The sequence below is a fragment of the Populus alba genome, chromosome 19 (genome assembly GCF_005239225.2).
Source record: "Populus alba chromosome 19, ASM523922v2, whole genome shotgun sequence".
Taxonomy (NCBI): domain Eukaryota; kingdom Viridiplantae; phylum Streptophyta; class Magnoliopsida; order Malpighiales; family Salicaceae; genus Populus; species Populus alba.
This window is the reverse complement of record NC_133302.1, coordinates 19,658,772-19,685,685: the sequence shown is the minus strand read 5'-3', so window position 1 is coordinate 19,685,685 and position 26,914 is coordinate 19,658,772. Positions and strand designations below refer to the sequence as shown.

Below are 26,914 nucleotides of genomic sequence, written 5' to 3'. Positions count from 1 at the left end.
AAACACCTCTGTCCCACATTGGTGACTTCTTGGGAATTTCCCATGTAGAAAAGGCTTCATGTCTCGTTAATTATCAAAACAAGACAAAAGAATGTCCCAATAATTCTCCGTGTGAAGAAGAAGAAGTCGTCTGGAAGGAGAGAGGAAGGGACCGGGGATGTCCCAATCCTCTTCTTCATGCTCCTGCAATAATTGCTATATTGAAGGGGACGATGACTTAAACTAAGTATCTGTTGTTTGGAAGGAAGTATAATTGTGAATTTTTTTTTGAAATATTTTTATTTTAAAAATAAATTAAAATGATGTTTTTTTTATTTTTTTATTTTTTTTTTAAATTATTACATCAAAATAATCCAAAATATATAAAAAATATTAATTTAAAAAAAAAATCTGTTTTTTTTTTAATCATGGTACGTTTCAGACAGTGTCGGCAAATGCAGATGCCTTTTCCTTTTTTCTTTTTTATCGGCAGATGCCTTTTCCTTTTAGATGCCTTTTCCCTTTTTCTTTACATAAATAAAGGAAAAAAGAAACACGTAATTTCAAGGAAGACTTAAGGTCAAGTCGTCGTCCCCACCAATATGACTATTATTGCCCGAGCATCAAGAAGAGGATTGGCCCATGCTTTGGCAACTTGATAGAATGTTTTTGAATTTTGACCCATTTTCATGATGTGAGCTTGCATCTCATTTCTGGCCTCCTTCCAACCTTAAGCCGAATAACAAAAGAAGAAAGAAATACTCCTTAAAACGTTGATCCAGTGACCTTAGTTTGGACTAGATTTAAATTAAAATAGATGAAAATTAACTCACAAAACTACTAAAACTAAGAACTATAAACATATTTTTGAGACTTTAACTGATGACAGAATGAATTATGAACAATCAGTGCTATCAATGGTCATATTAAACTACATATACATAAGAAAATAAAATTACAAATACATTATCCACAAAGATTAAGTCTTGAGTAACAAAGTTATCTACACATACCATGCAATGATGATACGAGAACCTGAAAATAAACCCAATAAGCCTTCAAAGTCCAGGTCTTTAAAATTAGAAAAAAACATCTTCATGTGAACTGAGCATATGAAAATAATAAGAGAAGAAGAGGGAACCTGCTAAGGGGTCGTAGAAACAAACACCTTGAAGGTGTTTGCCATCTCCTGGAGTATGGCTATCAGCAGCAACAATTTTGTAAAATGTCCTGTTTTTGCATCGCAGTCTTGCTAAATCAATCTTCACCGCCATTTTCTCTACTAAAATAAATATTTTAGTATTGCGTTGTGACTGATTTTATGAGCTTTCTTATTATCATATAGAACCAATGATATAAATTCATGTTTTCTATTTTTTTTTTCTTTTCCTTTTCGTTGCTTTCCTCACATTCTTCTTGCCAACCAAGCTTGAACTTGGTTTCAGAGTGGGAGAAGACCTTATAATTTACAATTTATTGCCATCATTGGCCCCAGTCAGGTATACTCTTATTTGTTACAGTGCTTTGATAAATGGTTCTTTCACATACACACATGTTGATTTCTAAGCTGATAATGTTCAAAACAAACTTCACACTATTCTGATATTGTGCAAGTACTCAGATCATTTGATATATTCCATAATTCTTGGTTTCTCACACTCCACCAGACTATTTATCGGTGGGTTGCTTCTTACAATGGCCCCGAAGATGTGAGTATAACCGTTCCCAGAAGTCTTTTATCTTTCATGTATTTATGGTGTAATGGAAACCAAGTCTATGTTTATTGTTCCGCATCAGTTTTCCAGAAAACTTAGATTTTACACGAACAATGCTAAATGCCATTTCTAGCATATGTTATGAGAAGTAGTTATGAGACACTCATGAATGAGCGTGCTTATATAAAAAATCACAGGCCGACAATAAAAGCCATCTAATATTCTTATAGCTTGGTTTTGTTCAAATCTTCTAAAGAAATATGGATTGTTTATTCAATGCACTGCACCATTCTACAGTGCTTTTACCATAGAGAGAGGAACCCAAATCTATAAGAGCCAACGGATTGCCTTGTACATGACTTACAATCTTTTCTATCAATTCTTTATGATCAATTGTGGGGTTGCAATTCTTCAAGGCTTTGGAGCTAAAGAGTTGAAGAGATTCTTCATAGTTCAACCCCTCAACCTCTTATGTTTTGTCTACTACATTCTTAAGCACTTGCTTGTCCCTACTTGTTATGAGAACTTTACTGCCCGAACCAAATGAACTGTGTTGTCCATCAAGCAAATCTTTCCATTCTTCCAAAGGCATTAAATCATCCACATCATCCAGAACAATAAAAACCTTTTTACGACGAAGTCTCTCCCTCACAAAAGAATCTCGAAAACTCAAGAAGCCCATGCTCATAATTTCTTGGCCAAGCAGCTGTGAAAGAAATCTTCTTTGCAAATCAGCCATGGAACCTGTTTCTAATTCTTTCCTAAAGTTTGCAAAAAAGATTCCTTCAAATCGAGAACGGACCTTGTTGCACAGAGCTTGAGCAATCGTTGTCTTACCAATACCACCCATTCCCCGTATCCCTACAATGAGAACATCTGGAGATTCCATATTTAACAAAGACTCAACCTTGTTAACACGAACATCAATTCCAAATAGAGCAGTAGTGTGACTTGAAGACATGGCTTGCAATTTGTTGGAAACATCTCCAACGATTTTCTCAATAAATTCAGACTCCAGCCTGATAAACAAGAAGAACACACCTAATTGTTAGTCAAAATGGACAGGACAAGAAGAAACATATAAACATACTCCCTCCTTAGTAGCTACATCTATACATAGTAGACACGTACGAATAATTGAGTATCATTATTGGCAATGGATAGTACTAATGTAACACATGAATCATAAACCTGGACAAGATTCTCTTACTTGGCCTCTCCAGAGAATGCATTTGAGTTCAGAAATATGCAGCAGCTCCCTACTTATCTCAGGCTACAGTTAATCAATCCTTGAAATTGGAAACTACCGTATATCTAAGAAAATCAATGAAATGCAAATGCATAAGATGTTTTTTAATGCATCATAATCTTTTTCACCTCAAATAAATAGACTATTAATTAATGACCCGATTTCAAGTGAAACAATCGAAGAAAACATTGATTGTCCTAATAAAATTTAACATAAGGAATCCTAAGTATCTTCTTTCAGTCTCCTAAAACTTAAGATATGTACAAGTGTTTCGCTATAATGTTTTCAAAATCAAATAAAATAAATACGAATTCAAAGAGCTCATCATTGTCAATAATTTTAAATTAAATTTCAAATACTCAACAAAAGAACGAATATTTTCTCATGGGATATATTTCAAGAGCTTACTCAGAATTCCCTAAGGTCCATCCAGATAGAGTGGCTGTATCCTTCAAAGCGTCTCTGAAGCTCTGCACTTTTTCCATCGTCAAAGCTTTCTTCTTTATAAGTCTAGCAAACGCATCCCCAAACCTCCCTGTTTGATTTCTTACATGGGATTGATCCACCTGGTAGAATACCGGAATAACTATCTGTCCATTATTTTTTCTACGCTCAAAAATCTTTGCAAGCTCCTCCAAGCACCATTTGGAAGATGCATAGTTTTCAGAAAAAAACAGTCACGGAAAGCTTGGCCTCTTCAATTGTTCTCAGAAGTGATGCCGAGATCTCATCTCCTCTCACAAGCTGATAATCTATGAAAGTTAGGATTTGTTTCCGGTTCAAAGCGGCATAGAGGTGGCTGGTAAAATCAAAACGAGTGTCTTCTCCTCTGAAACTAAGGAAGACATCATATTTCATTCCTTGTGGCTGGGCGGTGGTTAAGGTGGAAGGAGTAGATGGCGATGGAGATATATGACGGTTTCGTATGATGAATCTCCAGATATAAACAAACAAAAAGATAGAGAGAAACAAGAAAAATACCGCCGTTGTTTTGTGGAGAAACAGTCGAAGAAACAAGAGTAAGACTCTGGTGGCAGGGTAGCCTGTAGGGAGAGAGCGAAAGTAACTCAAAGAAAAAAGATGTTGACTTCCTGGAAATTTCCGGTCTTGTTCATTGTTTATATGTGATATGGTAGGAAAGGGCATCAAGTCTTCGACCCGGCCCAATAAGGACACGCAACAATCAAGTGTTTGTTTCCTGGAAATTTCCGGTCTTAGCCGGGTTTGTATCGGTTAAAATCTGGACTGTAAAACCCATCAAAAACTTTTTTTTTATGAACCAAAAAACAAAACATCAAATCCACCACACCCTAATTTTCAACGCGTTCTTCTTTCATCTCCGAACAGGCTGACGTCAAAGCAACCGAAAAATTTGTCCGGTATTGTTTAAACGATCCCAATTGTATAACAACGTGAAAAACATTAAATCAATTAGGAGGAGCAAGAACAAATGTGAATTTTTGAAATTTTATTATTTATAACATATATATTTTATTCATGTAAATTGTTTTTTAAAATTTTTTATATATAATATTAAAATCCCAATTAATTTCTTTTTAATTTTTTTAATTAACTCGGATTCGTCAATAGCTTTTTTAATTAGTCAAATATACCCCTAAATTGGATTCAATAACAATGGAATAGACTACGACCAAGAATAAGCTACTTAGATAGGCTAGAAATAATTGTAAGGGTGTTTGGAAGTGTGGTTGTTGTTACTTTTCAAAGTATTTTTCACTTAGAAAAGCATGCTAATAATATTTTTTTATTTTAAAAAAAAATTATTTTTAAGATCAACACATCAAAATGATTTGAAAACATCAAAACTTTTTAATTTAAAGCAAAATAAAAAATAAAAAAATTTTAAATTTTTTCGGAAATGCTTTTGAAAAGCACTCCCAAACAAGCCCGCTTTCTTATACATGATAAGACCCATAAAGACTGAAATCATTGCTTTATATGTAAAAAGGGTTTAGACAACTTGCTACGTCTTTTAATCAAAATTAAAATTAATAAAAAAAAACTAATACATTGAAGACACATTGTGGATTGAATAATAAAGTAAATATTTTACACCTCTAAAATAAAATTATTTAATTAGTCATTAAAAGCAATACAGTCTTTTTATGTGATCTATTATCATTGTCATATTAAATGAAAACAAATCAATTTTAAAAAATTTTTAGAAACAAAGTAAAATAATTTAAATATCCTTAAAAATAAAATTTTTTAAACTAGGATCCATGGTTATTTCAGTCTTTTAATGTTTTGATAGTATAGTAAAATTAATATATTGTTCTTGAAAGCAAAAAAAATTAAAATTAATATTCAGGGTTTTTTTTTTTATCTTCACCATGGCTTTTTAGTTATAATCAATGTAAATTAGGGGCAATTTAGTAAAAATATGATAAAAAAATAAAAAATAGTTGATGCGTGCATTTGGGAGGCGTTCACACTCTTTGAAAAGTGCGTGCAACATCTCTTAGCAAGCAAACACTATCTTTTGTGTGAAACCCGAGAACAAATTATACCCAAAAAAGAGAGTATTTATAATAATTTAAATTTTGTTATAATACAGAATTAATGTAACTACATAAAATAATAATGATGATGATAAAATTTATTAGTTAAGAAGAACAAAAAAAAAAGGCTTAATTAAGGAAAATGGAGAAAGATGGGGCCAAAATAGAATTAAGAAGAAATGGAACTATAAATACCTATTCCTTCTCTCAATAACATCAAGAAAAGAGGGGGAAGAGTGGCCGGCTACATGCAAGGAGAAGAAGGCTAAGATTCTTTAAAGTTTGTGAAGTAAAGTTTAGATTTCATCCAAGTAAGGAGTTCTAAATTTCTAATTCCAATTTCTATGAAATTAACTTTAATATGATTAGAAGTTTATAATTTTCTTGAATTGGGAATTAGGGTTCTTGAACATAAAATTTTGAAAAAATGCAAAAATAATTGAAATTAAGTAGACTAAAATGGTCTAAGTGCCTTAGAAAAAAAAATGAAATGAGTGCATAAAAAAGAGGAAGGGAACTCTTAGTTTCCTTGGGCATGTTTCGACTAAGAGGCAATGCCGGGAGGGAATAGAAATTCTAGTGGATTAAGTATATCTTGATGCATAATTTAGTGATAGAAATGGTCTTGAATGTGGAGGAATGCAAGGAAAAAAAAACAAAGAGCTAACAGATGCATGGTGACCGACCACTAGAAAAGAAGAAAAGAGGAGAGGAGAACTTATGATTGCTTAATTAATTATCTTGGTATAAATGACTTTGGGAGGACATAAATGAGACATGTTGCCATGAATAAAGGGAAGGCATGGTTCTATATGATGAGGAAGTAGGAATTGAAGATAAATTGGAGATACCTTCTCCAATGACAAGTTTATTGCCCTAGTTCCTAAGGGAATTTGGACCTGAAGATGATAGAATCTAGGGAGGGTCCCTTCATAGAAGTTGTAGCTGGGAGTGTTAGCTTTCCAACGAGTTTGACCCCGTCTAATTTGAAGTCCTGAAACTCTATATACAAATAAAAATTTAAGGAGAGGTCGACCTGTCACCCCTGTTGACAATTCGACCGAGTCAATAAAACAATGAAATTTAGCCATATTAAGGGTAAAATTTATTTTTTTTCCTTCGTAAAGTGTGTAACATCGTGTCTTGATCTTTTAAAAAAATAAATGTGATCAAAATTGAATTCATGATGTCCACTTGGACTATTAATGAGCTGAAAATGTTAAAGGATAATAATGAGGAAAGTAAGTGAGAAAGAAAAGATTAGTAAAACAAAAATAAATATTATTGTCATTGTTGTTGTTGTGTTGTGATATGTGGACTAATATGGAATAATGATGGATGTTTATAGTTTCAAGAGGAACCGTGGGGGAAGTGCAGCAACAACAGGGGAATGCAAGTCGAGCATCTATAGTAGGTAAGAATTCGATACCTATATCTTCTCTAGTTAATAATTATTTTAACTAACTATTGAACTATAAAAATTTGGTGCTTATTGATGAGGAAAAGAAAAGGGGGAAAGGAAAGGTTAAATGACGGGAAAATAGAAACGGAGAATTAGATTTAATTTACGGGCTCTTTTGGAGGAAATGAACAGTAACAATAAATTTTGGGAATGACTGTTTCTCGAATTTGATTAGTTTGTCCCAGATATGGGAGTCTAATGATGTTAGCCAACTTAACATCGGCATTACCGGTACATGAGGGGAGAAATATAAAACTTGATTAACTATTCGAGTTTAGAATAATTAATGATATCAGCGGGTGACGTTAATATCAACAAAATTTATAAACTTGATTAGCTTTCCGAGATGAAAGTTAATGATGTTAATAATCTTTGATATTGGCATACCCGAAGACCTCCCAAGGTAACATAGAACATTGATTAACTATTTTGGTTCAAAAATAGTTAATGACTCCAACAGTTGTGTTAGTGTTGGTATTTTCATGAATTTGATTAGTTGACCCCATGATGGGCAACTAAAGACACTAATGAAGGTCATTAGTGTAGCAGTAGTCGTCATAATATGGGGAGAAGTAGTTAAATGAAATAAATTGGATAATCCTTAAAAGGGGTTGATGGTGGTGTATTGAATTGTATATGACTTAAGTAGGTAGATTTGCTATATAAATGTTCTTCCGTGAATTGTTTGTATTTTAGTTATTTTTATTTATATAGAAACTTTATATTTTGCAGGTTCCTCCCATTCATGTTAGGAGTAGAATTTAGGTTCCTTGATCCTTTTTTTTTATATAAGTTAGGAACTTAAGGATTATTCATGTATTTTTGTTATGCAGTAAACATGTAACCTGAATAAAATAGTATACTCCTTATATTTTTTTTGGTTTTTGGAATATTAATTTATTAATCTATGCTTGGAAAATTATAGTGTACTAGCTTATGTTCAGAATGCTAAACTGTGTTGTGCTTATATATGACATTCCAGTGCTTGGATGGTTCTCTTAATTACTAACTTATGCATGTGATATGAGGTGGAGATTGAGTATGAAGATTTATCTCGAGTATATTCTCGACTGAATTAAATGATTGATTTGTACCAATTATGGAAGTGATTATGGGTAGGATGTGATTGTAATTATGTGTAGGGTAAATTATCGATAACTTGGGACTTTTCGGTATAGGGGAGACTACCAAAATTTTATTAGAAATTTTGGTGAACTCAATAAAAAAAGTAAATTATGCTCCATTTACCTTTTATGTGGAAGTTAAATGAATAAATTGATTGAACTTTTAAGGCTGTTACATTTTGTGATGACATTGGAAGCATCACAACATCCTATTTTTAGTGGTCAGGGATGTGTGCATGGTAGCGTAGTGATTAGGCTACAACAGACTTTTTTTTTCCTCCCTCTTTTCTCTCATCTAGACTCGAGTTTCATGTCATCTTTTTTGAAAATTAAATGTGTCATGTTCAATTTGTATTTGTATTCATTTTGTTCTCATTATATTAATAATTATTTGTTTGTTTTTAATGTTTTTTTAAAGTTGATTTTTTTCAATTTCATCTTTTGACATTTTATTTTATTTAATATTTATATCTAATTTGGTCCTCGTTTTTTTAATTGCTATTTTTTTTAAATAATTTTTCTTGATTGTTTTTCAATTTCATCCCTTGTAATTTTATTTCATTTGAATTTTTTTTATATACAATTTGCTACTCATTCATTTGATTGCTATTTTTTTTTTTATTTTCTTGATTTATTTATTTCTCAACTTATTCCCTCATTATTTATTTTCATTTTATTTTTATATAAAATTTGGTTCTCATTCTTTTAATTGCTTTTTTTTTTTGTATCTTGAATGATTATGAGTTTTGCTTCGTCACTTTTTTATGTTTGTCTTCTATGGGATAATATTTTTCTCATAACCTATGTCACGGGTTTTAAATATTAACCTAATTTAACCTTGATCTTTTTTTAGGTTCTTTTTTAGAATTTTTTTTTTAATTTCATCGTTCAACATTAAGTTATTGAGCCTAGAAATTCATGATTTGTTTTGCTTTTCTTTCTGTGAAGTTATTCTAATCACATATCTCAAATTACGAGTTACTCAAGTTAACCCTGATTGACATGGTTTTTTTTCAATGTTTTTTTTTTTTCTTTCAGTTTTGTCTTTTATCATTTAGTTTGTTTGAGAGTTGGTTTCCATTGTTTTATTCAACTTGTCTATATAAAGTTATCTTTGTCTTATAATTGAGTAATGAATTTGGCATACTGACTTGAGTTAGGATTTTTTATTCTTTTTTAAAATTAATTTATTTTAGTTTGTCCTTCAACGTTTGATTTTCTGGTAATTGAACTTTTTTTTTATGAGGTTATTTTGTTCTCTTTTAATTTTTACTTTGTTATCAAATAAAATCGTTGACACTTTTCAAGAATATATAGAGGGTATATTTTCATAATATTAGCAAATGTTTATTTTTTATTAGTCTTTAGTGATTTTTTTTATTGTTAGTTTTTTTAATCATATTATTAAATTAATCAAGATTATTGAAAGCATTCAAATCTATAATTCAAGTCCAAATTATTTTATTTTTTTAAAATACTATAATTGCTGGAGTTTTTTTTTTTTTTTTTTTTTTTTTTAATCTTAAAAACAATTTGACTCGACTCACAATTTAGCACGAGCCATTTATCTAGTTGGATGCTAAATGAGATGCTTGCAACTTAGAGCACATTATAAGCATAATAGTTAACATTTTTTTTTTTTTTATCATTTTAATCAAGTAATTTTTTAATTAACTAAGTTCATAATATTTTTTATGTGTTTTTTTTTTGTCACAATTTCAATATTTTTCTATTTATAGTGTAATCATACAATATTAGTTAATCTCATTAAAATAATAAATATTTTAATTGTATGAATAATTTATTTATTGTTTTAATTAATTATAAAATCTTTTTCAGTCTTTATATAGATTACTTATCATGAACCAAACTAGTTTTTCTTAAAATAGTTTATTTTAGTTTTTTTACAGGCATATATTTTAATTTAAAATATTTTCATCTTATTTTTTAGGGTACTTTTAATAATAAAAAAAAACCATATTTGAAAATGAAAAATTCAATAAATTTCTTGATTGGAATAGTAAAAAAAAGAAGGTATATCTAAATAAATAAATAAATAAGATTATAGTGTATTCATTTGATTGACATAAAATAAAAGTTAAAGTACCAATAGTGATTTAAAGGAAAATAAGGCATCATTAAATAACAAGAAAATTGACAAAAAAAAAAAAAAAAAACAAAGTTCATATGCTCGATTAAGAAAAGGTGTAAAGTTGAAGTATTAATACTGCAATCATCTAATTGCTAATGACACAACAATCAGCAATGTATATTTTCTCAAGTACAAGGACAGGAACATCATGACGCAGATGTTCCAGATTCTCACACATTTGAAAATGTATGAAGCCCTTTTAACAGTTAATCTGCATTACAGGAAAGTGAGCTCAGAATAGGAAAAAGATACAACAGGAAATGATCATCTCATAGCATTGTCTTTAACAGGTGGTTGGACAAAAGCATAAGGAACAAATATAATGAACACAATATGAATTAAGAGAATTTTAAACTTCAATTCATTCAACAACCTCGAAAGAAAATTTAGCTCCCAACCCATTCAGTGCTGGATGCCTGGATCAAGCATACAGGTACAAAACAGAAGAAACATAAATGCAGCAGAGATGGTAACTTTTACAGGGTAATTGACTTCTCTAGATTCAAGGTCTTACCAGCTGGTCCCTTTTTCTGCCCCATAACAAACATCGGCGGTGGCGATATTAAACCAGCTCTCATAAGAATGCCACGCACAGTGTCTGTAGGCTGAGCACCGACAGATAACCAATACCTGCAGAAGCAAGTAGAAGAATAACCAAAATCAACTAAACAAGATGAAAGACATTGGGCCAACCCATTTAATCAAGCAGGTAAATAGAAGCAGCCATATAAGAGCTTCATGCAAACTAAAGATTGATCCATCAGTTTTCTCCTCCTTTAATTCAAAGTTGGCAAAAGTGAACAGATAACTCTCTAATTGTGAAGTTATCTCCTGTCTAAAATATCAAAAGTTTAGCAATTAAAAGTCAAAAGTTAAATATGTTTATCTTGCTAAACCTCCAGCATTACCCACGACACCTTAAACTGCAATCTCCAGGTTAAACTAAAATACTAGGATAAATTTTTATTACCCCAAATACCAGAAACACAAACACAACAGAAACAAGGAGTGAAAGCATATAACTTAAAGAAGTAATACAGAATAAAATTGAACGTAATAAGAAAAGAAAAAAACTTATTTTACAAGGTCAACATTAAGACCCAATCTTCTAGCATCGCCTTGGCTACCAAAAAGAAAAGCAAAAAAGCAAAAATAATTAAGCAACTTCCAATATTCAAGCCACTGCAAAAGCTAAGCTCACTAATCAACATATATCTTCCCCTAACAGCAAAGCTAAAAATTAAGCATGATTAGTGCTTCAGTGACGAAACGAACTTTGTTTCGTTTCCGGGTTTATGGATTGGATTCAGTCAGCATTACGACATAATCAAAAGGAAGGAGTGAAGCTTTGGTTACCGGAAGATAGACTAAATACAGTTATTTCACTTGATGATACATAGGCAATAGTATTAGTCCTATCAATAATGTTGGCCTAAACCCAAAACATTCTAACTAAAAATTATTTTTCCCTATACTTGATGACCTTTGTGCTTTAAAAACATATTTTTGAGACTTTAACTGATGAGAGAATAAACTATGATTGTTAAGGAAGATCCTTAACAAAGTGCCGGCCTGTAGATTTTCATCAAAGTGCAGATATACACCACAGCTTTTCAACTCGCAAGGCTTTCGAATCTCATGACCTACTTTCGTACTCCCGTTGTCCACTTCATGGTAGAATTTAAATGTAACTTCATTGCCAGAATATTTACGGAAATGATTTACTAATTCAAGCTCGTAGTGTAGAAATATGTGATCTGAGTCACATGTCTTCAAGAAATTGAATATACTATAGCTTTTCTTGGAAACGAAGACTTCTTCATCATCATCATCATGCTCACCCTTTTTACTCTTAACATGGCAATCAAAATATACGCGAACTTCAGGATGATCATCGAATTCATAAGGCATCTCATGGGAGGGAAGAGGGAGTAGAAAGACAAGGCAGAAAGCAATTCCCTTGAGCTGATGACAATTTGAGGGCAACTGTATGGTGAGTGAAGATCCAATTCCTTTGTCACTGAACCATTCTGGAATTTCACTCCCCGGTAGAACCATTTGAATTCTGTCATATGGGATCTTATCTCCGGACTGTAACACAAAAGTCACATTTCGAAAATGTGATGAAGCAAGAAAGAAAGAGAGAAGAAAGAAAGATGGGGTTAAGAGAGATACCTGAATTTTCAAATGCAGTGCTGCTATCAGTGGTTTCTGATCCAATTTGAAGCAATTTGCAAAATTCAATCCATCCCATAATCTGCCGATATTGATGGTTGATATCATGGTTTCTAGTGATGCACAATCATGTGTTGTTAGAGACCTCAGCGAAGGTGGAAGCTCAGGTAACGCTTTAATATGTGTTCCATGCAAAGCCAGATATCTCAAACATACCACATCTTTGATTGATAAGGGTAGCTCTTCAATACGCGTTCCATCTAACCCTAGACTTCTCAAAGATATCATATGCGTAAATGATGAGGGTATCTCTTTAATGCCTGTTTTACTCAAGTTAAGATCCACCAATGATTTCTTAGGCACTGCGATTTCTGGGAAGCTCTCAAGTTTTGAGCAACCACTCATATCCAATACGCAGAGTCTTGTGAGAAACTGAATTGATGAGGGCACCTCTTTAATAGCAGTTCCACTTAGATATAATGTTCTTACATCCCCTGAAATCTCTGGAAACTTGGTGATCTTTGAGCAACCATGCAAACCAAGATTTTCCAACTTGCTAGTAATTGATTGTGGAAATTCTTTGATTGAAGTTTCCTCTAAATATAAGCTTTTCATATTTTGTGAAATCGTTGGACACTTGGTCATATCTAGGCACCGACTTATAGAAAGTACTTTGAGAACCTTTGAATCAAGCATTGGAAAACTTCTAAGATTATAGCAAAAATTGAGATCAAGTTCTTCCAGCTTGTCAAGATATTGAAGAGAAAACAGAACCTCGGTTAAACTTGGACAGTCTACAAGGCGTAAGGACACCAAATTTCTGGCCTTTGAGAGATCTGGCAATTCCGTCAAATATGGAGAGTAAGATAGTACAAATTTTCGTAAATTTCCAACATCCTGTCAACAGGAAAAGGCATAATTAGAAAGTTAGCACCTCCAACTACATATTTCTGATCATAAATCTGCAGCAATTAAATCATACTTGTACTCCGGTCCAAAGTTTTTCAACCTTGCTCCTGCTTAAGTTAAGCTCGACAAGATGTTCAGCACAAAAAACACGCGGCAAGGATTTTGAAGGGAATCCATCCCAGTGCAAATATCTCAGCTTATTAGAAAGATATTCGAGGCCAGTAGGAGGAAGGTGCATTTTATCTTTGTTATCTTGGGACAAATGACCGAAAAAGAATTTGATAAATCTAAGACCATCCATCATTGCGAAGGCATCAGATTTCAAGTGTATCTGTCTCGATAACCTGGACATGTCCAAAGATATGCCTTCAATTTCTTCAGTTCCCAGTTAAACAAGAATAAAGAATAAACAAACAATAATACAATGTACTCAAAAAATCAACTTTTCAGCAAATATGAAACCTCTCAGTTAGTATGTCAGAGCAGAGAAAAGGAAGATATCTAATGACTTCGGCTTTAACCTTATTTTCCTCCAATACATGAACGATGTCAGTAAGATGACACAACCTGCTACGTTTGCCAGGAAACTTAGATTCTGCACGAACAATGTTAAATGCCATTTCTTGTAGTAAATCATGTATTTCTAACATGTTACAAGAAGTAGTTTTGAGACACTTATCAATGAGCATGCTTATATCGAAAATCACAGGCCGGCCATAAAAGCCATCAATGTACAAGTGTTTCGCTACAACGTTTTCAAAATCAAATAAAATAAATATGGATTCACAGAGCTCATCATTCTCAATAATTTTAAATTAAATTTAAAATCGTCAACAAATGAACGAATATTTTCTCATAGGATATATTTCAAGAGCTTACCCAGAATTCCCTAAGCTCCATCCAGATAGATTGGCTGCATCCTTCAAAGCGTCTCTGAAGCTCTGCACTTCTTCCAACGTCGGAGCTTTATTCCTTGTAAGTCTAGCAAATGCATCCCCAAAGCTTCCTGTTTGATGTCTTACATGGGTTGGATCCACCTTGTAGAATACCGGAATAACTATCTGTCCATTGTTTCTTCTACACTCAAAAATCTTTGCAAGCTCCTCCAAGCACCATTTGGAAGATGCATAGTTTTCAGAAAAAACAATCACAGAAAGCTTGGCCTCTTCAATTGTTCTCAGAAGTGATGCCGAAATCTCATCTCCTCTCACAAGCTGATAATCTATGAAAGTTAGGATTTGTTTCCGGTCCAAAGCATCATAGAGGTGGCTGGTAAAACCAACACAAGTGTCTTCTCCCCTGAAACTAAGGAAGACATCATATTTAATTACTTGTGTCTGGTCGGTGGTTAAGGTGGAAGGAGTAGATGACGATGGAAACATTGGGGCTTCGTATGATGAATCTCCAGATATAAGCAAACACTTTGAAGAAACAAGACATCAAATCCAATAATGGAAATTTTCTTAGGCTTTACGTGTTTAAGACCCTGGCTTAGGCATATTTATAATTACAATAATGGGGGCATCAAATCCAAGAATTTTCTTAGAAGATTACAAGATTGCACATTGTTGATTTCCTGGAAATTCCCCAGTTACAAAGTGATGTGATAGAAAAAGGAATTTATACGTTGTTTTGTTTTTATGGTAATGACAGTGTTTTTATAAATTTTAATTTGCTGGTATAAAAATAATTTTTTAAAATAAAAAACATATATATATTCTTGTTGATCATATCACAGCTGTGATAGATAATTTTTTAATATTTCAAATGTATTAGCTATTCACTTGGCGGAGTAGCAGATCTTTTGTTATTTTCTCTACGACTTTTTTTATTATATATTTTATTATATATCTTAATATATTTTTAAATAAAAAATATTTAAAAAAAAACAACTCTTACTATATTTGTAAACACTCTCTATATCTCCGGTACAAGTATTTGCCTTATAGAAAACTATTTTGCTTTCATATTATATTATAATGGTTATGATGATTTAATTGAAAAGATCTTGTTAAAGAACTTGTTTGATATTGTACTATTGGTTATTTTTTAAATTATTTTTTTTATTAGAAATATATTAAAATAATATTTTTATTTTTAAAAATTTTATTTTCATATCAGAACATCAAAATAATATAATTAAAACAAAAAAATTAGTTTAAAATAAACAAAATTCAAATTCAAGTATTTTCCCAAGGCATTACAGAGGACGCACAATATTAACTTCCTGGAAATTTTCCATGCACAAAAGGCTTCAAGTCTTGTTATTTGTGATGTGGTAGGAAAGGGTATTTAGCCTTTTGTTTTGTCTTTGCTATATAAACAATGTTTTCATAAATTTTTGAAATTATTTTATATTTTATTTGAGATTAATTATTTTTTTAGTTTTTTTGGTTTGTTTTGATATATTGGTGTCAAAATAATTCTTTAAAAATGAAAAAAATATTATCTTGATATATTTTCAAGCAAAAAATATTTTAAAAATCAATTTTTTGCATTCACATTATATTATAATAGTTATGATAATTTAATTGAGAAGAACTTGTTAGAGAACTTGTTTAGTATTGAGATAATAATTATTTTTCAAGATAATTTTTTTTTGAAAATACATTAAAATAATATTTTTTTATTTTTTAAAATTTATTTTTAATATCAATATATAAAAATAATATAAAAAAAATTAATTTAAAATAAAAAATCAAATCCATGTATTTTCTCGGACGTTACAGAGGCTGCACATCTACTTGGAAATTTCCTGTGTACTAAAAGCTTAATGTCTTTGTTGACTTCACATTATATTATATTGATTACGATGATTTCATTGGGAAAAACTTGTTACTCTGCCCCAGTAATAAAAAAAAAAATTGATATAGTTAGAGAAATATATAATATGGTTTAATTTTATTTTTTTTTAAAACCTAATATTTTAAACTACTATTTTAATATAAAAGCAATTCAAAATCACAATAGTGGTTCTGTTTGCTACTTTTGGCAACATAATTGGCATGCAGCCATGTAATTATAATTACATCTTCTTTTTACATGCTTCCTTCCACCTCATTATACATAATCTATCCAAATAAATCGGCAGATGCCATTTCCATTTCCTTTTTCCTTTTATATATATATATATTGGGCAGCGTGTTCGGGAAGCGGAGCTGCCTTGGCATTACGTGTTTCCTGGAAATTACGTGTTGCTTGTCGTTTTCGTTTGGCATTGGGGTTGTAATTTTTTTTTGTTCAATCATAATTTATAATTGTTTGATTAAATATTTAAAAGTAGATTTTAAAGATGAGTTCCACTAAAAATTGAGTTCATACCACCTATGGCTTTTGGTAATGTTCGTGTATTTCCTTGAAATTACGTGTTTCTTGTCGTTTTTATTTGGCATTGGGGTTGTAATTATGTTTTGTTTACTCATAATTTATAATTGTATGGTTAAATATTTAAATATAGATTTTAAAGATAAGTTCCACTAAAAATTGAGTTCATACCACCTGTGGCTTTTGGTAATGTTCATGTATTTCCTTGAAATTACGTGTTTCTTGTCTTAACGGTGGCTTTTGGTAATGTTCATGATAGAGATAAATCAATTTTTAAAAGTTTTAGAATCACTTAGGAATGATTTAAATATTTCTTAAATTAAAATTTTTAAAACTAAGGATTCATGGTGTTTCGTTCTTTTAACATTTTTATAATATAGTAAAATGATTATACTATTTTTAAGAATAAAAAAATTAATGTAAAATAAAAAAATAAAAATTTTAAATCCAAGAATTTTCTCGGGATATTATAAAAATATACTTTTAAAAATAATTACTGCAACACTTATAAACACCTTCCATATCTTGAGGACAAGTGTTTTAGCACGTCAAGAACATTTTTCCCTTCATATTATATTATAATAATTTGATTAAGAAAAACTTGTTAAAGAATTTATTCAGTATTATAGTAGTGATTGTTTTTTAAAATATTTTTTTAAATATATTACAATAATATATTTTTATTTTTTTAAAATTTATTTTTGATATCAGTACTTCAAAATAATATAAAAATAAAAATAATAATTTAAAATAAAAAATAAAAAAACTCAAATCCAAGTATTTTTTAAAAAACATTACAGAGGTGGACATTATTGACTTTCTAGAAATTTTCTATGTACAAAAGGCTTCATGTCTTGTTATTTTTTTTTTGTTTTTTTTTTTTTTGTAATTTGGTAGGGAAGGGTATCATCAAGTCTTCCATCCAAGTGTTTGCGCGTAAACTTTATTGACTTTTACCTTATATTATAATGGTTACTGTGATTTCATTGGGAAGAACTTATTATGTATTTTCTTGGACATTACACAGAGGGAGTGAAAGATTGTTCACACGCACACGGTGTAGCAGTCGATACCTACACCAGCCTTGTTCTTTGTTTATTTTTAATATATTATAATGGCTGTGATGATTTGATTGGGATGGGAGGAACTTATTACTCTACCCCAGTAATAGACACGCAACAATCAAGTGTTTGAAAACACAGTGAAATAAATTAAATATTTCTTAAAGAAAAATTTTAAATAAATTAAATTAATTTTAAATAAATAAATTAAATTGTTATTACTTCAGTATATTAACTAGTGCGATTCACAGTTGGGTTGATATTAATCTTTTTAAAATTAAAATATCAATCACGTCAGACCTAAGCATTTTATATCTAGAATAGTAAAAAGTCTATATATATTGTGAAGAAGAAGAAGTCTTGAAGGAGAGAGGAAGGGACGGGGGATGGGGCCAATCCTCTTCTTGATGCCTGGGCAATAATAACCATGTTGATGGCGACGGCGACGACTTACCTTAAATCTTCCCGGCGAGTGCTTGGGCAGCGTGTTCGGGAATCTGAGCTGCCTTGACATTACGTGTTTTCTGGAAATAGCGTTTTTCTTGTCTTAACGGTGGCTTTCGATAATGTTCATATTGATGGGAGATAAATCAATTTTTAAACGTTTTGAAGCACTTAGGAATGATTTAAATATTTTAAAAATAAAATTTTAAAAACGAAGGATTGGGTGTTTTTATTTTTTACTATTTTGATAGCATAGTAAAATGATTAAATTATTTTTAAAAAATAAAAAAAATCTCAAATTCAAGTATTTTGTCATGATATTATAAAAAATATTATTTTGATATATTTTTAATTAAAAATAATTATAATATTTTTGCCTTCACATTATATTATAATGGTTATGATTGTTAAAAAAACCTATTTAATATTGTGATAACAATTGTTTTTTATTTTTTAAAAAAATACATTACATTAAAATAATATATTTTTTATTTTTAGAAATCAAATCTTGAGTACAAGTGTTTTTTCCATGTCAAGTATATTTTTGCCTTCACATTGTATTATAATAGTTATAATGATTTGATTGAGAAGAACTTATTAAAGAATTTGTTTAGTAATGTGGTAACTATTATTTTTTAAAGTATTTTTTTTAAATGCATCAAAATAAAATATTTTTTATTTTATAAAATTTATTTTTAATATCAGCATATTAAAATAATATAAATAAAATAATTTAAAATAAAAAAATAAAAAAAACTCAAATCCAAGTATCTTCTTAGGACGTTACAGAGGGTGCATGTTATTGACTTCCTAGAAATTTTATAATGTACAAAAAGTCTTCATGTCTTGTTATTTTTTATTTATTTTTTGTAATTTGGAAGGAGCATCTAGTCTTCCATCCAAGTGCTTGCGCGTAAAAGAATAATAATAAAAAAAAAGTGTTTGCGCGTAAACTTTGTTGACTTTCACATTATATTATAATTTGGTAGGGAAGGGCATGATTATTATGATTTCATTGGGAAGAACATGTTTACTCAGCCCCAATAATAGGAATTTTGTTTTAAAAAAATAATATGGTTTAAATTGTTTTAGAAAAACAACATATAATTTTTAAAAAACCTGCTATTTTAAATCACGATTTTTAATATAACCGTGATTTTGCAGAATCATAATCTATTCAAATAATTTGACAGATGCCTTTATATATATATATATATATATATATATATTGAAGAAGAAGAAGAAGTCGTCTTTGGAAGTGTGTTTGGGAAGCTGAGTTGCCTTGACATTGAGTATTTCCTGGAAAGAATGCATTTCTTGTCTTAACGGTGGCTTTCGATAATGGTCATAGCACTGCTGCAAGGCCGGAAAATGAACACAGTTTACAACAACTGGTGATTTTGGACCTGTTTTTGAACCTCGCCATTTCATGATGTGAGCTTGCATCTCATTTTACGCCTACATCCAACCTTAAGCGGAAAAACGAAAGAGGAAAGAAATACTCTTTCTTAAAACCTTAGTTCTGACTAGAACCATGAACATGTTTTTAAGACTTCAACTGATGACAGAATGAACTATGAACAATCAGTGCTATCAATGATAATATTAAACTACATATACATAAGAAAATAAAATTACAAATGCATTGCCCCCACAAAGTTTAAGTCCAGGTCTTTAAAATTATGATATACCATGCAATGATGATATAACCTGAAAATAACAAAGTCATCTACACATACCATGCAATGATGATATAACCTGAAAATAAACACACTAAGCCTTGAAAGTCCAGGTCTTTAAAATTAGAAAACAATGTTTTCATGTGAACTGAGCATATGAAAATAATAAGAGAAGGGTAAGAAGAAGAAGAGGGAACTGCTAAGGGGTCAAGGAAACCAACAACTTGAAGGTGTTTGCCATCTTTTGGAGTATGGCTATCAGCAGCAACAATTCTGTAAAATGCCCTGTTTTTGCATCCTATTCTAGCTAAACGAATCTTCACCGCCATTTTCTCTTTATTTCGAATGTATGCTTCTGTATAGTCTAGAGATATGATTCCACAAAGATATGTATATGGTTAACTAGAACTACTCATGCTGTTTACATCAGGTCTTCATTAATCATCTATCCATGATTGAGAAATATCTATTGCTTACCATGCAAATGTCCATTGCATCCTTTACTTATACTATATTTACGATGTGGACAGAATTTTGCTACAGCATCATATGCATTGCTAGGTCAGTATATTTTCTTCCTCATGGGCAGGCTCTCTATTACTTTTCAAGAACAACTCCCTAAAATGTTGAAGAGTTTGAAATACTTCAGCAGTATTATATGGAAACAATGATATAAATTCTGGTTTTCTTTATTTATTTTTTCCTTTTCTTTGTTGTTGCTTTCCTCACATTCTTCTTGCCAAACTGTTACCATCGTTGGCTTTAGACAGGTATACTCTTATTTGTTATAGTGTTTGATCAATGTTTCTTTCACACACAGAGATGTTGATTTCTAAGATGATAATGGTAAAAAAAAAAAAAAAAACTTCACTCTTTTCTGATATTGTACTAGTACTAAGATCCTTTGATGTATTCCATAAAAATGGCATGCATTCGACCATTAAGCTAGATCCCCTTTGATGGAAAGTTTTATGTCATTGTTAAATTTAGTTTAGTAAACCTTGAGTTTCTCTAATTATTGGTTTCTCACACTCCACCAGACTATTTATCGACTGGTTGCTTCTTACAATGGCTCCATAAGTCTTTTGTCCTACATGTATTCATGGTGTAATTTGGTAAATCATAATGGAAACTTAGATTCTGCAGAATGCTAAATGCCAATGCTAAATGCCATTTCTAGTATGTTATGAGAAGTAGTTATGAGACACTCATCAATGAGCATGCTTATATTGAAAATCAAAGGCTGACAATAAAAGCCATCTAATACTCTTGTAGCTTGGTTTTGCTCAAATCTTCTGAAGAAATCACAGGCTGACAATAAAAGCCATCAAGAAATATGGATTGTTGTTCTTGATCCAACCCATTGTAACTAATTCTTTACGTATTTTTTATTCGAGGGTTCTGAGCTAGTTTATTTAATGCACTGCGCCATTCTTCGATGCTTTTACCATAAAGAGAGGAACCCATAACTTTAAGAGCCAACGGATTGCCTTGTACATGCCTTATAATCTGTGCTATCAAGTGTCTGTGATCAATTGTCGGGATGCAATTCTTCAAGGCTTTTAAGCTAAAGAGTTGAAGAGCTTCTTCATCGTTCAACCCCTCAACCTCATATATCTCATCAACTACATTATTAAGCACTTGCTTGTCCCTACTTGTTATGAGAACTTTATTGCCCGCACCAAATGAATTGTGTCGTCCATCAAGCAAATCTTTCCATTCTTCCAAAGGCATTAAATCATCCACATCATCCAGAAGAATAAAAACCTTTTTACGACAAAGTCTATCCCTCACAAAAGAATCTCGAAAACTCAAGGAGCCCATGTTCAGAATTTCTTGGCTAAGCAGCTGTGAAAGAAAGCTTCTTTGCAAATCAGCCATGGAACCAGTTTTTAATTCTTGCCTAAAGTTTGCAAAAAAGATTCCTTCAAATCGAGAACGAACCTTGTTGCACACAACTTGAGCAATTGTTGTCTTACCAATACCATCCATTCCCCATATCCCTACAATGAGAACATCTGCAGACTCCATATTTAACAAAGACTCAACTTTGTTAACATGAAAATCAATTCCAAATAAACCTGTAGTATGACTTGAAGGCATGCCTTGCAATTTGTTCGAAACATCTCCAACGATTTTCTCAATAAATTCAGACTCCAGCCTGACAAATTACAAGAACACACATAATCGTTAGTCAAAATGGACCAGACAAGAAGAAATATATAAACATATTCACTCCTTAGTAGCTACATCTATACATAGGAGGCACGTACGAGTAATTGAGCATCATTATTGGCAATGGACAGTGCTAACATAACACATGAATCATAAACCTCGACAAGATTCTCTTACTGGGCCTCTCGAGAGAATGCATTTGAGTTCAGAAATCTACAGTTAATCAATCCTTGAAACTGGAAACTACTTGTAAGTGTATATCTAAGAAAATCAATGAAATGCAAATGCATAACGTCGCACGTCCAAAAAATCCCGCGCGCGGCTTCGGCTGGTGATTTTTCGTTGTTGCGTAGTGTTTGCTTGAATTTGGAGTCGCCACCTAGTAATTGATTTCGGGCTACTAGGAAACCGGATGTACTGGTCTTGTCAGAGATTCACGGGTAAGGGACTAGTTGTGGTTAGGGAAGGTATTAGCACCCCTAACGCACCCTACCTGAGGTAAGCTGCTTCGTAGCTTTGACGTGTTAAAGAAGTTTTAATAATTATCTTTTCATCGGAAATTAGAAATATCACTTACGTATAAGTTAATAATTCTTAACCGTGATCCGATCAAAATATTAAATTCTTCTTTAATATATTTGCAATTTTATCATTAAAAAATATATACAAATAAAAAAAACAAAATACAAGCACACACATACACTTTCACTATTTTATTTTTGTTTCTTTTCGTTTCTTCTCTTCTCTTTTCTTTTCTTTTACATCCATATTTACAAAATACAAATAAAAATTCAATACTAAATAAAAAAATTACAACAACTCAAAATTAAAAAATAATCCCTAAAATTCAAGAAACACAAATCTAAAAAGCATTCTGGGTCTGCCTGAATAGTGTTGAGGGAGGCTGTTAGGCGCGTGAACAATGCTTGGACAGCTGCGGCGCGTGGGTTCACGCGCCGCCGCGAGAACGCCGGAAAAAAGGGTTGGCCGCTTCTTCTTCCTTTTCCCTCCCCGCAGACGGTAAGAAGCCACATCATCTACAACAAAAAAAACAAACGCACAAACAGTCGATTTTAAGCTTTTATTTCTTTGTTTTTTCGGATCTGATTTTTATTCTTTCTTTCTTCTCCGATCTGCTCCTTCCTCTTCTTCTTCAGATCGTCTTCTCCCCGGGTCAGTTCGTTAGGGGTTCCGTCTTCTTCTCCTCTGCTTCGGGTGCTAGATCGGGCGCTACAAAGGGGGGTCGCAGCTGTGGTCGTTGCTGCTGTCGTCCGTCCGGAGGCTAAAGCCACAGTGGAGATGGGCTTGCTGTCGATGTTCAGGCAGAGGAATGGACTGATCGAGGTCAGTGGGCGTCCCTGTTGGAGGCGGTGAGCTGGGTCTGATGGCTTGTGGGTTGTTGCTGTTGGCGATTTTACTGGCGTTCGGCGAGCCCGCCGCTGCTACTGGAGGCCGAATGATGGGGAGGACTTGCGTTGTGTGGCCGGCGGCTGGTCTGTGAGAAGGAGAAAAAATGAGTAGCCGAGAGAGGGGCTGTGGGAGGCTGAACAAGGGCTGAGGCTAGTTGGTGAGCAGAAGAGGAAAATTAATCACCAAGAGTGGGGGGCGTCCGACGGCTGGTTTTTTTTTGGTGAGGGAGAAGACCGAAGGGGGAGAAGGGGAGGATCTGAAATGGCGTGGGGGAGAAAAGGGAAAATGTCAGGTGGCCGGGGGTTCAAAAAAATTTAAAACCGGAGGGGGGGGGGCGGCTCCTTTGGGTAGAATGAGGGAGGTTTTTTTTGTTTAGGGTTAGGGTTTTTTGTATTTTTGTCTTTTGATAATTTCAAAATTACCCCCCTCCTTTAAAATTCAATATAGCATTGTATTTATAGGAAAAGTTTTGGTAGGTTTTCAAACTAGTCCCTCAACTTTTTCTTTCCTTCTATTTTCCTCCTTTTTTTTTGTAAATTTTCATTTTTCTTATTTTTTTTTGGATTTTTTTGAAAACGAGCAATATCAACGTCGACTCGATGAGGAAAATCAATGATTTTAAAAATGGTGCGTGAAAAGTCGAACGCCGTTCCGAAAAAACCTTTGAAAATTTAAATTCTTTTTTTTTTAGACGACGTTTGAAAAATGCTAAAAACGATGCAAATATATTAAAAACATATTTTTTGGATTTTTGTTGTTTTTTGCTATTTTTGGATTTTTCAAAATTTTTATAAAAAAATATGGGTCAAAAAATTGTGGTAGCAACAGTTGCCCCCCTCTTTACAATGCTTACGAAGCAAAACTCCTCAAAATTTTGCATAGTAAGCTTTGTAGAGAAAACAAAAGGAAAATGATTTCATTATCTTGGGTGACCTGCCCACACACTCACACTAATCTATTTTCACGGGCGACCTGCCCACACACTCACACTAATCTATTTTCACGGGCGACCTGCCCACACATACTCAAAGTGGTCTATTTTCAGGGGCGACCGGCCCACACACTCACACTGGTCTATTTTCACGGGCGACCTGCCCACCCATACTCACTCTGGTCTATTTTCACGGGTGACCTGCCCACACATACTCACTCTGGTCCATTTTCACGGGCGACCTGCCCACACTCTCACACTGGTCTATTTTCACGGGCGACCTGCCCTTTTAATTGGGTTTACCTGAGATCCCATATGGCGATCTAACAAGAACAAAAGTTGGTGTGTAGCTCGGTTAAACTGAAATCCCATCTAGCGATTCCCTTTAACCAAAGCTAAATGAAATCCCATCTGGCGACCTCATTCAACTGGAACGAAAATATTGTGTAACTCGATTAACCTGAAATCCCATATGGTGATTCCCTTTAACCAAAGTTACATGAGATCCCATCTGGCGACCTCATTCAATTGGAACGAAATATGCGTAACTCGGTTAACCTGAAATCTCATCTGGCGATTCCCTTTCACCAAAGCTACATGAGATCCCATCTGGCGACCTCATTCAACTGGAACTAAATTGTGTGTAACTCGGTTAACCTGAAATCCCATTTGGCGATTCCCTTTAACCAAAGCTACCTAAGATCCCATCTGGCGACCTCATTCAACTGAAACGAAAATATGTGTAACTCGGTTAACCTGAAATCCCATCTGGCGATTCCCTTTAACCAAAGCTACATGAGATCCCATCTGGCGACCTCATTCAACTGGAACGAAAATATTGTGTAACTCGGTTAACCTGAAATCCCATCTGGCGATTCCCTTTAACCAAAGCTACATGAGATCCCATATGGCGACCTCATTCAACTGGAACGAAAATATGTGTAACTCGGTTAACCTGAAATCCCATCTGGCGATTCCCTTTAACCAAAGCTACATGAGATCCCATCTGGCGATCTCATTTAACCAAAACAAAAGAATGTGTAAAAAACGGTCTCATTGTAATGGGTGACGTACCCAGGTGGAAAGAATATGCAAAAAACGGTCTCATTATGATGGGTGACCTACCCAGATGGAAAGAATATGAAGTGCAGTCTTATTATAATGAGTGACCTACCCAAAAATGAAAAACAAATATGAAGTGTGGTCTCATTGTAATGGGTGACCTACCCAGATGGAAAAAATATGATGAAATGCGGTCTCATTGTCATGGGCGACCTACCCGGATAGAAAAAAAATGTAAAAAACGGTCTTATTATGATGGGCGACCTACTTAGATGGAAAAAATATGAAGAAGTGCGGTCTCATTGTCATGGGTGACCCTACCCCAGATGGAAAAAATTGTGAAAAACGGTCTTATTATGATGGGCGACCTACCCAGATGGAAAGAATGTGATATGACAAGTATGAAAAATAGGACTTACCTGGCGAAGTCCTGAGGGGATGACAGAAGAAGGGCTGGAAAACTTGGTGCTTCCTGATAATTCCCGATCATAGGGTTTGAAAACTCGGTGTTTCCTAACTGGAAGGGTTGAAAACTCGAGGCTTCCCGGTTGCAAGGTTGATCTATTCATTTCTTTGGGATTTTTCTAATGGTAGGGTTCATCCCATCGTCCTTTTTATTCCAATGATCAAAAATCGATTCTTTATTATCATCACCACAATGCTTCTTTCTCTTTCCACCATCTTGCTGGACCTCATTAAGGATTTTCCTGTAATAATTCAAAAATATGTGCAAATGGTTTGTTTTTTTTCTTTTTTTTAGGTTAGATGATATGCATGCATCCTTACCTGATTTGAAATATAGGTCCCCCCCTCTTTGATGCTCCATTGTCATAAGGTGCCTTTGTTTGCATTCCAAAGCTTTCCTTATTCTTTCGATGTATTGGCTAATTCATGTGCTAGCCATCCACTCAGCTGTAAATGCAGTGCTCATCCCGGGCTGTCTTCGACAATTACTGCTCGCATCGTTCATCAAGCTTGACCCTGCCCCCAAGTGTGGTGCTGCTTGTCACACCCCCACAAAAAAAAAAATTTATAAAGGCACGACATCGGCTGGCGATTTTCATTGTGTTCTAAGGATTTGGTTCTTTGGAGTCGCCGACGTGCTAGTATTTGGTCAACTAGGAACCTAACTGGTCTTTCAGAGATTCTAAAGCAAGGGACGGGTTTGCGTAAAGGGAAGGTACTAGCACCCCTAATACGCCCTACCTAAGGTAAGCTGCTTGGTGTTTGGTTTGCTCTATAGTCTATGGGTGTTGGTGTTTTCTAATCCCGTCAACTCGTAAAATCGCAAGGAAAAGAGAATAAAAAGAACGAAAGAAAATTTCACAATTTCTATAAAAAAAAAATTACTTTTCACGGCTCGTTAAACGTGGCAAAATAAAAAATTAATTTTGAAATATTCTCGATCGCAGCCAAAGCTTCTTTCAAACCTGTGCGTTGATTTTATTACTCCGATATAATATTTTGGATGTTGTCCTTTTTAAAGGATTTCTTTCATCCAAACATTAGCGGTGAACATAATCACAACTTCTTCCTCCCAA

General features: G+C 32.9%; 3 protein-coding genes across 5 annotated transcripts in view; all 3 read right to left on the bottom strand.

The window, feature by feature from the left end:
- Nucleotides 1-1,894: 1,894 nt before the first annotated feature.
- Nucleotides 1,895-3,999, bottom strand: LOC140954194 (disease resistance protein RPV1-like). The gene is made up of 2 exons (XM_073407061.1): nt 3,352-3,999; nt 1,895-2,713 (listed from the first exon to the last, which is right to left on the bottom strand). The coding sequence occupies exons 1-2, from the start codon at nt 3,426-3,428 to the stop codon at nt 2,164-2,166; spliced, it is 627 nt and encodes a 208-aa protein (XP_073263162.1). The 5' UTR covers nt 3,429-3,999; the 3' UTR covers nt 1,895-2,163.
- A 6,542-nt stretch (nt 4,000-10,541) lies between these two features.
- On the bottom strand, nt 10,542-14,873 carry LOC118038519 (disease resistance protein RML1B). 3 transcript variants are annotated; one of them, XM_073407059.1, is made up of 4 exons: nt 14,167-14,871; nt 13,361-13,631; nt 12,045-13,275; nt 10,542-10,833 (listed from the first exon to the last, which is right to left on the bottom strand). In XM_073407059.1, the coding sequence occupies exons 1-4, from the start codon at nt 14,667-14,669 to the stop codon at nt 10,778-10,780; spliced, it is 2,061 nt and encodes a 686-aa protein (XP_073263160.1). In that variant the 5' UTR covers nt 14,670-14,871; the 3' UTR covers nt 10,542-10,777. The 3 variants fall into 3 exon arrangements, with proteins under 3 accessions (XP_073263160.1, XP_034900751.2, XP_073263159.1); XM_073407058.1 differs by lacking the exon at nt 10,542-10,833 and having other exon boundaries at nt 10,855-12,294; nt 12,379-13,275; nt 14,167-14,872; XM_035044860.2 differs by lacking the exon at nt 10,542-10,833 and having other exon boundaries at nt 10,854-13,275; nt 14,167-14,873.
- A 6,132-nt stretch (nt 14,874-21,005) lies between these two features.
- Nucleotides 21,006-26,914, bottom strand: part of LOC118058301 (disease resistance protein RPV1-like) — a 71,933-nt gene continuing 66,024 nt past the window's right edge. Inside the window, exon 2 of the mRNA XM_073406816.1 lies at nt 21,006-21,956. Within this exon, the coding sequence (XP_073262917.1) occupies nt 21,173-21,956 (784 nt within the window). The 3' untranslated portion in view covers nt 21,006-21,172. The remainder of the gene's footprint in view (nt 21,957-26,914) is intronic.